Source organism: Schistocerca gregaria, chromosome 5 (assembly GCF_023897955.1).
Source record: "Schistocerca gregaria isolate iqSchGreg1 chromosome 5, iqSchGreg1.2, whole genome shotgun sequence".
Classification (NCBI taxonomy): Eukaryota; Metazoa; Arthropoda; class Insecta; order Orthoptera; family Acrididae; genus Schistocerca; species Schistocerca gregaria.
In genome coordinates this window covers 263,562,733-263,578,166 of record NC_064924.1, presented here as the reverse complement: position 1 = coordinate 263,578,166, position 15,434 = coordinate 263,562,733, and the positions used below count along the sequence as shown (strand labels likewise).

General features: G+C 36.6%; 1 protein-coding gene across 1 annotated transcript in view; it reads left to right on the top strand.

Moving 5' to 3' along the window:
• Positions 1-15,005, top strand: part of LOC126272544 (myosin-VIIa-like) — a 332,006-nt gene extending 317,001 nt beyond the window's left edge. Inside the window, exon 39 of the mRNA XM_049975462.1 lies at positions 14,263-15,005. Within this exon, the coding sequence (XP_049831419.1) occupies positions 14,263-14,472 (210 nt within the window). The 3' untranslated portion in view covers positions 14,473-15,005. The remainder of the gene's footprint in view (positions 1-14,262) is intronic.
• The last annotated feature ends 429 nt before the right edge of the window (positions 15,006-15,434 follow it).

Below are 15,434 nucleotides of genomic sequence, written 5' to 3'. Positions count from 1 at the left end.
CTGTTTTGTTTGTTACATTTCCAAGGACAATATTTAGTGATAAGTCTTGCTTAGAATTAATTTAATTAAAAGAGCAAAAGATGAAGTATTGAGACTAAACTAACTGACAACAAGAATGTAATCATTGTTGAGATTGAGCAGAAGCTCCTTCAAATCAGTTCTTTCATTCAATAACACTTTGTTTTTAGTGAAATTTTCACAGCTGTAACACATGCTGCAAGGCACAGAATAGACTTCTTTCAGTTTGTCAAGAACTTCCATTATTAAAGGGAAGGACAAAAAGTTATTGTCATTGCGGTTTTCCTTCTCATTCAATTTTGCCAATACTTACATTCTGCATTATGATTTTTTTTGTTTATTTATTTGTTGTTCATATAACAACCAGTTTTTGGATATTGTTATAGATTTTAGTTCACACATACAAAGGTTTAGTTAGCATACATAAGTCCCCAAATTGATACAAATAGTGGTCAGAAATTATCATCTTTTTGTTGCAAAAACAAACTTATGCTATATACACTGTATTACAAAGAGAGATTGCAGCTTGAAATCTTCTACTGAATAACGGCTTTTCTCTAGTAATAAACCCTCAAGCATATTCTTTAAAATGTTCAAATTAGCACTCTTGAGGTCAGACAGAAGTCTGTTATAGAAGATGGCTCCTATTGTATGTGGACTACGGTCTGCAGTCTTTTTTCTCCCCCATGTATTGTTCTTATGTACATTACTGTTTGTTACATTATATTCTGGATTTTGTTTCTCAAACATTATTATCTGCAGTATGTACACAGTGCAAATGGTTAGTCTTTTATATTTTCTGAAGATTTCTCTTCAGGGCTCTCACCTGTTTACCTTGGCTACCATTCTTACTACCTTTTTTGGAGCCTGAAGAATCTGTCTGTATAAACAGCTGGTGCCCCATCAAGTATCTCAGTACTATACTGAAGATCTGGATGTATCACTCTGAAGTATATTTGTCTCAAGCTATCATGGCCCAGGAAGGCTGAGTAGATACACATTTGTAGTGATTTCCTTGCAAATATAGTCTATATGTTCTTTCCATGACAGGTGCTCATCAACAGTTATACCCAAAAAATTGTGTTTGTTTGTTAGCTAAGGGCCAATGGAGGTGTAGATAGAGTTATGTTCTGATTATAGTTAAGCATAAATTGCATTGCCATTGTCTTCTATTCATTTACAAATAGCTTATTTGCAGTAAGATAACCTGACAGAAAATTAAAATTGACTGTAAGTAGTAGTTTGTATATCATGGCCCCAGCTGACAAAAGATCTGTCATTAGCATAGCTTACAAGCTTGGTGTTTTGGGGTTCAATTAAATCATTTATATACACAAGAAACAGAAAAGGCCCCAAAATACTTCCTTGGGGTACACTCCATTGAAGTATCTTGTGGGTTGAATTGGTTGTTACGAACTATTTATTCCTTTTACAATTGACACACTGTTTCCTGCTTGTCCGATGCAGTCCCCAAAAATCAGTCATTCCTTCTCATCCCGTATGGTAAGTCTCTCCTGACCTGTGGATCTGGATGACTTTCCCAAAATCTGACTCTTTTCCTAGACCTCTCAAGTCTTTGTCCTTCACTCTTCTTCCTTCCCCTTCAACTCTTCTGCCTGAAGAAGGAGCCACTGGCCCCAAAAGCTTGCCAGTCATGAGTGTTTTCTGTGTGCGTTCTGCCACCGCTTGGTGAGTAGTTTTTTTATCTACCCAATTAAATAATTTAATCAGTAATTGATTGTTTTTGTTGTTATACAATATCAAAAGCTTTACTCTTATCCAGCAAGGTATCTGATACCTTCTCTCCTTCATCTAGCTTCTTTAATATTTCATGTATAAAAGTTGCTACTGCTGTTACAATAGATCTTCCTCTTCTAAAACCATGTTGTAGATTGTTAAATAGATTATGTTTGATGAAACATGCTTCAGATTGATTTAATGTTATTTTCTCTAATATTTTCCCAACCTCTGAAGTTAATGATATTGGTCTATAGTTTTTGATGTCAGTTTTTATTCCCTTCTTATACTCCAGAAGTATTTCAGTGGTTTTAAAAAGATCAGGGAATTCTCCAAAGCGGAGGGAAATATGTATTAGATGTTTTCAGAGGCTTCACTCATCCTCCTCGGCTTTCCTTCAGCAACTTAAGTGAAATGTCATCCCAGCCACGACTTGTTCACATGCTATATCATTTCTACTACAGATGCCTACCCCTCCACCTTTATGTGCCCTTCTACAGTAAAAGCTTATGAATTCATACTTGCTTAGCCTGTAGCCATATGATTCCTCTTCCTTGCACCCACCTAATTACTTGTTTTACTAAAGGACAAGTTTCATTTAAAGTTTTGTTGGATAATTTGTTGAAATTTCCTCATTTATCCTTCACATTTGTTGCATTGTCAACTGGTCCCTATTTTTCATTACCTGTGGACTCTGACCACAATCTATTGGTTATGACCTGTAGGTTAAAACTGAAGAAACTGCAAAAAGGTGGGAATTTAAGGACATGGGATCTGGATAAGCTGAAAGTACCAGAGGTTGTACAGAGTTTCAAGGAGAGCATAAGGGAACAATTGACAGCAATGGGGGAAAGAAATACAGTAGAAGAAGAATGGGTAGCTCTGAGGGATGAAGTAGTGAAGGCAGCAGAGGATAAAGTATGTAAAAAGACGAGGGCGGCTAGAAATCCTTGGGTAACAGAAGAAATATTGAATTTAATTGATGAAAGGAGAAAATATAAAAATGCAGTAAATGAAGCAGGCAAAAAGGAATACAAACGTCTCAAAAATGAGATCGACAGGAAGTGCAAAATGGCTAAGCAGGGATGTAAGGATGTAGAAGCTTATCTCACTAGGGGTAAGATAGATACTGCCTACAGGAAATTTAAAGAGACCTTTGGAGAGAAGAGAACCACGTGTATGAATATCAAGAGCTCAGATGGCAACCCAGTTCTAAGCAAAGAAGGGAAGGCAGAAAGGTGGAAGGAGTATATAGAAGGTTTATACAAGGGCGATGTACTTGAGGACAATATTATGGAAATGGAAGAGGATGTAGATGAAGACGAAATGGGAGGTAAGATACTGCGTGAAGAGTTTGACAGAGCACTGAAAGACCTGAGTCGAAACAAGGCCCCCGGAGTAGACAACATTCCATTAGAACTACTGACAGCCTTGGGAGAGCCAGTCATGACAAAACTCTACCAGCTGGTGAGCAAGATGTATGAGACAGGTGAAACACCCTCAGACTTCAAGAAGAATATAATAATTCCAATCCCAAAGAAAGCAGGCGCTGACAGATGTGAAAATTACCGAACTATCAGTTTAATAAGTCACAGCTGCAAAATACTAACGCGAATTCTTTACAGACGAATGGAAAAACTGGTAGATACGGACCTCGGGGAGGATCAGTTTGGATTCCGTAGAAATGTTGGAACACGTGAGGCAATACTGACCTTACGACTTATCTTAGAAGAAAGATTAAGGAAAGGCAAACCTACATTTCTAGCATTTGTAGACTTAGAGAAAGCTTTTGACAATGTTGACTGGAACTCTCTTTCCAATTCTAAAGTTGGCAGGGGTAAAATACAGGGAGCGAAAGGCTATTTACAATTTGTACAGAAACCAGATGGCAGTTATTAGAGTCGAGGGGCATGAAAGGGAAGCAGTGGTTGGGAAAGGAGTGAGACAGGGTTGTAGCCTCTCCCCGATGTTATTCAATCTGTATATTGAGCAAGCAATAAAGGAAACAAAAGAAAAATTTGGAGTAGGTATTAAAATTCATGGAGAAGAAGTAAAAACTTTGAGGTTCGCTGATGACATTGTAATTCTGTCAGAGACAGCAAAGGACTTGGAAGAGCAGTTGAACGGAATGGAAAGTGTCTTGAAAAGAGGATATAAGATGAACATCAACAAAAGCAAAACGAGGATAATGGAATGTAGTCAAATTAAATCGGGTGATGCTGCGGGAATTAGATTAGGAAATGAGACACTTAAAGTATTAAAAAGTAGTAAAGGAGTTTTGCTATTTAGGAAGTAAAATAACTGATGATGGTCGAAGTAGAGAGAGTGTAAAATGTAGACTGGCAATGGCAAGAAAAGCGTTCCTGAAGAAGAGAAATTTGTTAACATCGAGTATAGATTTAAGTGTCAGGAAGACATTTCTGAAAGTATTTGTTTGGAGTGTAGCCATGTATGGAAGTGAATCATGGACGATAATTAGTTTGGACAAGAAGAGAATAGAAGCTTTCGAAATGTGGTGCTACAGAAGAATGCTGAAGATTAGATGGGTAGATCACGTAACTAATGAGGAGGTATTGAATAGGATTGGGGAGAAGAGAAGTTTGTGGCACAACTTGACTAGAAGAAGGGATCGGTTGGTAGGACATGTTTTGAGGCATCAAGGGATCACAAATTTAGCATTGGAGGGCAGCGTGGAGGGTAAAAATCGTAGAGGGAGACCAAGAGATGAATACACTAAGCAGATTCAGAAGGATGTAGGTTGCAGTAGGTACTGGGAGATGAAGAAGCTAGCACAGGATAGAGTAGCATGGAGAGCTGCATCAGACCAGTCTCAGGACTGAAGACAACAACAACAACAACAATGCCCTCTTAAGTTTAATATAATTAAATTTTCCTTTATACATAAATGAAGCACTTTTAGTTACATCTATCGTCCCTACATAAATTTCCATAATAATGGCTCTGCTCAGATATGGTGTTTTCTACAGTGTTTACATTTGTCCTCGTTTGTTATGTTTGTGAGAATGTGGTCAATGCATGACTGTTTTTCAACAGTAATTCTTGTAGGTTCTAAATTTATGTGATAATAGTTGTAACACTGAAGTAAGTCAACATAACACAAATAATTATTGCTATTATTTAAAGAGTCTAAGTTGATCTATCAAACAAACAGCACATGTTTTTTACATGCTGATGTCTTCTCCAGCAGGTCTTCCAGACAACTGAAAAATTCTACAATATTGCTTCTAGGTGATCTATAAAGAACTGCTAGAATCAGGCTATTGTTCCCTAGTTTCAAATTTATTGCTGCAGCCTCAAGTACCACTTCCTTACTCATATCATCAGTCCATTTGACTTTTTCACATGTTATATCATTTCTACTACAGATGCCTACCCCTCCACCTTTATGTGCCCTTCTGCAGTAAAAGCTTATGAATTCATAATTGCTTAGCCTGTAGCCATATGCTTCCTCTTCCTTGCACCCACCTAATTCATTCACTATAAAAAATGTGATTTTGATTCATATGAGTATACATCCAAGTGCTCTGTTTTATTCATTATATACTGTTCATTCTGGTATATAAGGATTAAATTGCTACATTTTACTCTAAAAAAGCATCCCTATCACCTTTGGGATTGATGATTTTATTTTAGTCATCTTTATCTGCAATAATTTAGCTTTTTTCCCTCATAAAAGTCTCTTCCCTTCAAAATTTAGATGCACCCCATGTTTGGTCTGTAGACATTTGTCCATTTTACCTGTAACTATTCTGATTTCCAAATGAAGCACACATCTGTTTGACTTTGATATTCATTTTTCATATCTCCTTGTTGACCCATGCAATTTTATGCCTCTTTTTTTGTGACATCGTCGGCACCAGCTATCACATGACATATTCAGTTTCATATTTCATTTTTCCTGCAGGTTGACATCAGTAACATTTCTCATACTTGCACACAGTTATACTATTCCCATTGCTTGGAAGTCTTTGTTATTGTCTTGTAAAATACTCACCAGATTTCTGTCATGGTTGTTTGTTAAGAAAAGAACACTGTACCTTTTTTGTGATTGATTCTTGGTTCTGTTGTCACTGTGTCTTGTTGTTACATCTGCTCCACTGATGTGCTGTTTACAAACTTTGTTGCCATCATACTTCACACTTTCATGTGTATCATTAGCACATGTTTCAGTAGCAATTGCAGCACACTTATTTAGGGGAGTATGACTATCATCCATAAGTGTACGTGATTTTCGTAGTGATAACGGTTCACACTTTTTAGACATTAGTTTTTCATACTCATATTTGGAACAGTTTGGTTATCACACAAAAGTACATGCAATTTTCATGAAGGCTCACACTTTTCAGATGTAAGTTTTTTCATATAACTCATTAGAACTTTAATTGTTAGTTGAAGACTATGTTTATGATCATTTAACTTTCTGATTTGATCACTACAATTTGTGCACATGCTACTTTTACTGGGTAAGTTTCATTTTTTTTTGCATGAACATGAGGTGTGTTTATACAAGCTGCCATCTCATCTCAAATTGCATTATGCATATAATGACCAGAAGCTGAGGGAGACTGACACAATGGATATCACATCAGTTAAGTACTTCAGTGTAAGAAAACTGAAATTATATGAGAATTAAATATGAATTTACTAAAGGCCAGTGATGAGGTAAAATTCATTTAAAGAGTAACAGAAAAACTGAAAATCTAATGGGAGAACATGTTAAATGAAAATTCTAGTAAAACCTTTTATCGTGAGTACAACTTTTTAAGATTCTGGCTTATACTTGAGCTTCTTCCAAAGCTGTTTCACAGAGGAAGACTGCACTGTGCTTCCTTCTCTAGATTGTCACACAGTTGACAAAATGGTAGATATCGAAGTAGACGACAGAGGGATAGAGAAACAATTAAAATCGCTCAAAAGAGGAAAGGCCGCTGGTCCTGATGGGATACCAGTTCGATTTTACACAGAGTACGCGAAGGAACTTGCCCCCCTTCTTGCAGCGGTGTACCGTAGGTCTCTAGAAGAGCGAAGCGTTCCAAAGGATTGGAAAAGGGCACAGGTCATCCCCGTTCTCAAGAAGGGACGTCGAACAGATGTGCAGAACTATAGACCTATATCTCTAACGTCGATCAGTTGTAGAATTTTGGAACACGTATTATGTTCGAGTATAATGTCTTTTCTGGAGACTATAAATCTACTCTGTTGGAATCAGCATGGGTTTTGAAAAAGACGATCGTGTGAAACCCAGCTCGCGCTATTCGTCCACGAGACTCAGAGGGCCTTAGACACGGGTTCACAGGTAGATGCCGTGTTTCTTGACTTCCGCAAGGCGTTTGACACAGTTCCCCACAGTCGTTTAATGAACAAAGTAAGAGCATACGGACTATCAGATCAATTGTGTGATTGGATTGAGGAGTTCCTAGATAACAGAACGCAGCACGTCATTCTCAATGGAGAGAAGTCTTCCGAAGTAAGAGTGATTTCAGGTGTGCCGCAGGGGAGTGTCATAGGACCGTTGCTATTCACAATATACATAAATGACCTGGTGGATGACATCGGAAGTTCACTGAGGCTTTTTGCAGATGATGCTGTGGTGTATCGAGAGGTTGCAACAATGGAAAATTGTACTGAAATGCAGGAGGATCTGCAGCGAATTGACGCATGGTGCACGGAATGGCAATTGAATCTCAATGTAGCGAAGTGTAATGTGATGCGAATACATAGAAAGATAGGTCCCTTATCATTTAGCTACAAAATAGCAGGTCAGCAACTGGAAGCAGTTAATTCCATAAATTATCTGGGAGTACGCATTAGGAGTGATTTAAAATGGAATGATCATATAAAGTTGATCGTCGGTAAAGCAGATGCCAGACTGAGATTCATTGGAAGAATCCTAAGGAAATGCAATCCGACACCAAAGGAAGTAGGTTACAGTACACTTGTTCGCCCAATGCTTGAATACTGCTCAGCAGTGTGGGATCCGCACCAGGTAGGGTTGATAGAAGAGATAGAGAAGATCCAACGGAGAGCAGCGCGCTTCGTTACAGGATCATTTACTAATTGCGAAAGCGTTACGGAGATGATAGATAAACTCCAGTGGAAGACTCTGCAGGAGAGATGCTCAGTAGCTCGGTACAGGCTTTTGTTGAAGTTTCGAGAACATACCTTCACCGAAGAGTCAAGCAGTATATTGCTCCCTCCTACGTATATCTCGCGAAGAGACCATGAGGATAAAATCAGAGAGATTAGAGCCCACACAGAAGCATACCAACAATCCTTCTTTCCACGTACAATACGAGACTGGAATAGAAGGGAGAACCGATAGAGGTACTCAGGGTACCCTCCGCCACACACCGTCAGGTGGCTTGCGGAGTACGGATGTAGATGTAGATGTAGAGGTGTAGAATTGTTTGGCAAACTTCATTTCAGCACCTATCATAATTTCATAAAAATGTTCAGTAAAGTATCTAACTCACAGGCAGCTTCTATTTTAATGTTTTGTTTGATAGTATAATGATAGGTTACCATAATATGATCATTTTTGGGATAGGGAACAGAGACTTTTCAGCTAATGGAGAAAATATCTAGCTGTTGAAGAAGGTGTTGGACATCTAGTGCACAAACTGGAATAAGGTCCACCCTAAAATTCAACTTCCAACACCTCAGAAAATGAGGATGTATGTACATAAAATTTCAGAGATCTTAGTTAAGAGTATTCAAAATTCACAAAAATCAACCATTCCTACCCAACAATAAGGATTGAGTCTTATGGACGAAAACTGAAAATAGTTTGGAATATTCAATATCCATAACAATTAAACATTTGGGACATTCCTTACAAAATTGTAAGAGAAGGGCTAACCCAATGGCATCATATTTAAATACCCTACTAGTTGCTGTGAGTTGTTTTATATGTAAATAAGTATGATTGTTGGTTATGGTAGGCCCCTAAACAATCTTCAAAATGTAGACCAGCATATCACTTTTTAACTGCCTTGCTCTTTCACTTCCTTTTCCTCCACAACTACAGCTTGTTATTTGATGTAATTGAGTTAAATCAAGTCTAACTCTATCAACCACTGAGAAATTTGACAACTCAGTGACAGTCAATTAGAAGGATTATGCCGAACATATACTTGAGATGCTATTGCCAGAAGAAATATGAGATGAGGAAGATGAACTCCAGAATAAATTGATGAGTGATGATATCCACACCCCATGCTGCAGCAATAGCAGTCAAACCATTTGTGCAAGAAGAGGAGGCTACAGAAATTTCTCAACTCAAGAAAGGAAGGACACCTGGTCCTAACAACACTGCTGCAGATGTGTTACACCAAATAAAACCACAGATTGAGCAATGTTTTACACTGTTGTTATTCAAAAACCATGTCCATAAGAAGTGGGAATGTATCTATGAGGGTAGTTTGAAAAGTTCTCAGAATTACCATGAGAGGTCAGTGCTAGTGCAACGAGTTATTCACGTGATATTCATTGGACTGTTGCCTGTAAATAGATGCTACATCAGTGCTCTTGGAAGAGAGCTGTGGCGCTGATGTGGCTCTATGGTTGTTCCTGCGTAGTAATTTGTGCAGGTGGAAAAAATCGACATTTGAGTAGTGATTAAGTACTTCATAAAGAAAGGTATGAGAGCAAAGGACATTCATGCTGATTTATAGACTACACTGGGGGACTCTGCCCCTTCATATTCAACTGTTGCCAAGTGGACAAATGAATTTAAATTTGGTTGGGGGAGCTTAGATGATGATCTGTGCAGTGGTTGGCCAAGATGTATCACTACTCCAGAAATCATTGCAAAAGTGCACAAAATGGTCATAGAGGATCGCTGATTGGAAGTGTGTGAAATTGCTCAGGCTTGTCAGATGTAATCTGAAAGGGTGTATCACATTTTAACTGAAGAATTTGAACTGAAAAAATTATCTGCAAGATGGGTGCCATTACTCTTGACACTGAAACAAAAACGCATAAGAACGAACATATCGGGGCAGAGTTTGGCCCATTTTAGGAGAAACGAACAAGATTTTTTTGTGCCAGCTTTTGACCCCAGATGAATCTCGGGTGCAATACTATACCCCAGAGACAAAACAACAATCAAAGCAGTGGAAACATGCTGCCATCAAAGAAAACAAAGACAATTCCATTACCAGGAAAGGTCATGGCATCAGTGTTCTGGAATGCGAAGAGGTTTCTGTTTGTAGATTACCTCCTCACTGGGAAAACAACTATTGCAGAATACTATGCTAACCTCCTGGCCAATTTGCAACGAAAGATATGCAAAAAAGGCCAGGTTTAGCAAGGAAGAGAGTCATCTTCCATCAAGACATTGCGCGCTTACACACATGTGCTGTCGCCATAGCTAAATCACTTCAAACGAAGAATTGAGAGTCAAAGATGACAACTATTTTTCATGCATGGAGAAAACTTATTTTTGAGATGGGATCAAGGCACTGAAACAACGTTGGACCAATTGCATTAATCTACAACAAGACTACATTGAAAAATAAAAGAAGTTTCAGTGACATAAGAACTATTTTTCTATTCAATTCTGAGAACTTTTCAAACCACCCTCATATCTCAGTTATGCTGCAACAGAAGGCACCACAAGATGTTGATCAGTTTCCATATCTTGGCAGCCTTATCTGTGAGAATGGGGATGTAGATGCAGACATCACCCACAGAACTGGGAAAGCTTCTGCAGGCTTCCAATGAATATGATCCTTGCAACAATTAGACTTTATAAGTATGTCCACAAAATTTTGGCTCTATTTCTCTGTCATCCACCTATGGCCAGATGAATGTGTGAGACCAGGAAAATGCCATAAAAATCAGCACACAAGCTCAGTATTTTTCATCAATGATACTGGGGAAGAATTTTGAAGATTAGCTGTTGTGACAAAATTTCAGATTATGAAGTGCTGAGAATAATTGGTCTACACAGCCTGCACAAAATTGTTGCTGGAAGATGACTGAAGTTTGTGGGAAATGATCTACACATAAAAGATGGAAGAATCTTCAGCTTATTTTTCATCCATTGTGTTCTACAGATGCTATCAAAAAGGAGAACCTTCAGGAATGTGGAACTTAAATGCCTGTCTCTTGTGTGGACTGACAGCTAACATTTGGAAACATCTTTGAGTTATAGTAATAAAATAGGTTACTGACTGTGAGCCCACTACTTCAAAGTCATACTGACAAGTTTGCTTGTTAAGAAGAGTATGTGGTCTGACTACCTTGAACTATTTAAGGAGTTAAGGATCTTCAATGTCCCTGTGAATATAGTTTTCCAGACATTAGTGTATGTCAGGAAAAATGTACATTACTATGCCCCAAACAGCTCTGTACACATATACAACATAAGAACTGGTGAATGTTTGCAGCTTGAAAGAAAAAAACAACAGTGTGGATACCAGAGATTAAAGCTGTATAATAAATTATCTATATACATAAGGGTACTGAAACCTTTTTTGTTACATGTAGGTAACCTGTTGGTATGTATATTTTGTATTCCATCTATTTCTGTACTGAGTTAGTAATATTGTTTATTGTAAACAGTTTTTCATGTTGCTGAGCAACAGTCATACAGTAATTTTTAAATGAACACACTGCCATTTGACTATTGTTGTTTATTTAATTATGTCCCAGGTTTCGGCCATTTATGCTATTTTCACATGATTCAGTTTATGTCATCCACATATATTGCAGGACATCAACCACAGTGTGCTTTCAGTTGCATGAGACTGCAGTTGCGTGTGTGAGTTTCGTTTGCGTGAGTGTGTGTATGTGTGTCTATTGTTGACGAAGGCCTTAATGGCTGAAAGCTTTAATTGTGAGAGTCTTTTTGTTGTGCCTATCTGCGACTCAGCATCTCCGCTATACAGTGCGTAGCAACTTTCATTCTCATAATAGAGTTATACATTATGTATATTTATCACTTACATATGTGTCTAAAAGTATTTACTTATTATCTGTGTACATCTGATGAAGCCCATATAATGTATGTGGTCAGTGCTTGGTAATAAATATGAATATGAGAATAAAAATGAATATAAACCTGCATTAGATAACAAGGCTGCAGTTTTAGTAGGTAAAAGCAGTAAATAAATTAATTTTGAAAGAGAGTTAGTGGCTTGTATTCAAAATCAATGGGTAATGTGCTCTGGATTTTGTCAGACTAATGCACAGTGCTGAGAAAGGTAGTCTTGTATTTTAATGACAGCTATTTATTAATAATGTTTTTTTTTCTTCATGGGTGACCACAGTCATGTAGAACATTTTGAAAGAAATTTCTGCCATTTGACTATAATACAGCAGAAATTTCTTTCAAAAATATTTATTATTATTAATAAGTTAAATACAAAATATTAATGTTTCACAATAATATTTAGTTAACAGTTCATTATGAACTGGCATTTGGCTTCTTAGGCCATCATTAGATAATTTAATGCTAAACAGAGAGTCCACATAACTTAAGTGAGAATTCACAGCTGTACAAAGATTTCTGTACAAAAATATGTGACATTTTATGACTATATTGATACAAAGCTAGCATAATGTAATACCTAAAAAGACTGAACAAATAAGTCTTATATTGCAATATATTCAATTATTAAAACTATGTGAATGTGTAAGCCAAAAATGTTTTACAAGTGAGTAACAGCACAGGCTACTATGTCATATGGACAAACTGATGAATGTAATGAACAGACCAAAGAAAGGGAGGGGGAGAAAGAAGTCTGTGGATTGTGGGTATGAAACAGTTGCAACAAGCCTATTATCTAATGATGAGAGAAATAATAACTGGCTCTGCTTAAACAAGAGTGAATAAAGGAACTGTGTGTGGCCATTAAGGACCAGGTCCTGTTTACTTGGTGTTTATTAATGGTCAGGATTTGAAGTAATGTTAGTTTTCTGCTGTTAGTTCCTTTATGGAGAACATCACATTTCACATCACATGAATGACATCCATTTAGAGCATGTTCAGCAAAGTTGGCTTGCGAAGTATCTATGTAGATGTAAATGTAGGATCCAGACCTGGTCCTTATTGATCAAACACGGTTCAATTACTCACTTCTATTAAAGTAGCAACCAATCATTATTTCTCTCACCATTAGATAATATGCTTCTTATAACAGTTCCACACTCACATTCTACAGACTATTTTCTCCTCCTCCCTTTACTCACTCTATTAATTACACTCACCAGTTTGTTCATATGACATAGTAGCCTGTACCCTTACTCACGTGTAGAACATTTTTGTCCTATACATTCACATAGTTTTAATACTTGAATATATTGTAATATAAGATTTATTTGTTCAGAGGCTCTTCAGATATTACATTAGGCTTGTGTTTTGCATTCATATAGTCTTAAACCATCACATATTTTTGTACAGCTCTGAGTTGTTTCTGAAGTTGTGTGAATTATCTGTTTAATATTAAGTAATCTGACAATGGCCTAACAAGCTAAAAGCTGGTTCATTATGAATTATTAAATAAATATTATTGTGGAACATTAACACTTTGTATTTAAGTTATCAATTTGTCTATGTTCCCCCAAGAACCAACGGAATATTCCATAAATATTATTTATTAATAATAAGTAAGGGTGTCGTAGGAGTGATGGTCAATATTCAGGAATATTACAGAAATGATCATTTGAAGCAAAAACATCTAGTAAACATTGGCTCTAAGATGCATACCTTGAAAACTATGAACATTTCTTCATCCTCGATATTGTGAGAAAAGTATCTTCTACTTAAGCTCTTTTCTTTCCATATTCTGAGAGGTGGTAGTAAGGACAAAAATAAGAAAAGAAGTCTAGTAAACATGGGCTCTAAAGTGCATACCTTAAGAGCTATGAGCACTTGTTCATCTTTACTACTTTTAAACACTTCTCTAATACTGAACAATTACACATAGCTCTTAAATGTGAGCATGTTAGGGTCCATGTTTACCAAACATTTTTTTCTTTTTTTTAGTCCCTACTACCTCATTTCAAAATATGTAAACCAAAAAGAATTCAGTATCTTGAAGGACTCATAGCTCTTAATAGATGCATTTTAGAACTCATGTTTACTGGCGTTTTTTAAGATCGAAGGATCATTCCTGTCATATTTCTGAATATTGACTATTCCTCCTGTTCTTATTTGACTTCTTTCTGTAATATGTTTTATCATCTGTTTCTTTATTGTTATTCAACATTTTTTTTGTATTTGATCCATTCCATGCTTCTATCTCATCTTGTAAGAATTAAAATATTTGCTATGTTATAATCAAATGTCATTTGTCATCATTACATATGGGGGAAACTAATTACCCCTGAAATCAATGTGTGGATCTCATGGGGAACAAATTTAGAAATAGTGGTAAATTCTTATTTTACTCTCTTAGCATTTGTGTAAGAAATCTGTATCGAATTCTTGATTTAGAAGTTTTATGGATTATGTAAAAATAACTCTTCCTTGACTTTCAGGATTTGCTGGATACTCATCCATATTCTCAGATATCCAACTGGTCATCTGGCAACACATTTTTCCATGTTACTATTGGTGATCTTGTCAGAGGCTCTAAGCTACTGTGTGAAACGTCTCTAGGATACAAAATGGATGACCTCCTTTCATCATACACATCTGTAATACAGTCTGCTGTACATAAGAAAACAAGAGTTGTTACTCAACTTTGATTCAGAATTGAAGTACCTGCTGTATTAATTATAAAGAGATTATTTATAAATTATTAAATACTTCATTATAAGTACATTTAAATGACGATATGATGTAAGTTGTGATGGAAACTGACATTTTGAATCACCTGCCACTCATGTCCTCAGTATTGAAAACATAAATTTAGAGTTTTGCATTATTCCTACATGTTCTAGTTCCTAGTTCCACAGTTTTCCTCATCAACTTTGTGAGACAGCAGAGATTGATTTTATATCTGAGTTTTGCTGTTGTGTCAATGCTACATTCAATTGCTACTGTATACAGATGTCTCACTTACCATACGTCAACATACACATTCATAACTCATTGCTGACTGCCTGTAGATAAGTGCTTTCTATTTTTGTGATTAAAACTTCAGGAAGTTGACCTTTTTTTTAGCTTGTCCGTCATGCTGAGAGTAAATATCTCTATATCTCTAGTGGCTATAGCAAGTTTGTAAGTTCTATTTCTTGCAGTGTGTCAAATATAGAAATAAAGGGAAGTTCTCATTTCATCCCTCTAGTATATTCCTAAAAACATACATAGCATGCATATGTAGCTAATAGAAACTTGGTAGAAGAAAAAACTGTATTACTCCACCACCTGTCCCCCTCTCTCTTATATTTTTTGTGAAATATGGGATAACTAATTGTCATGAAACTAAACTTTTTCCATCTAATGATAAATAAGTTTGGCTTGTTCTGGAAGAAGACAAGTAAGTTAAGTGTTTATCAACACTAGCTTCTGCTGCCATTAATGGAGGAATATAAGTTGCTTGAAATATCCTGTTATTAAAAATGTGTAGAGCTGTGTGTGGTAGTTCCTCTCACATGAAACCTTCTTTCGAAACTATCAGCAACTTTTACATTTATTCTTGCAGTATGCCACATAATTGTTTATAATAATGTATCTAGAAGAGCATTTCTAACCTGAACAACAAATA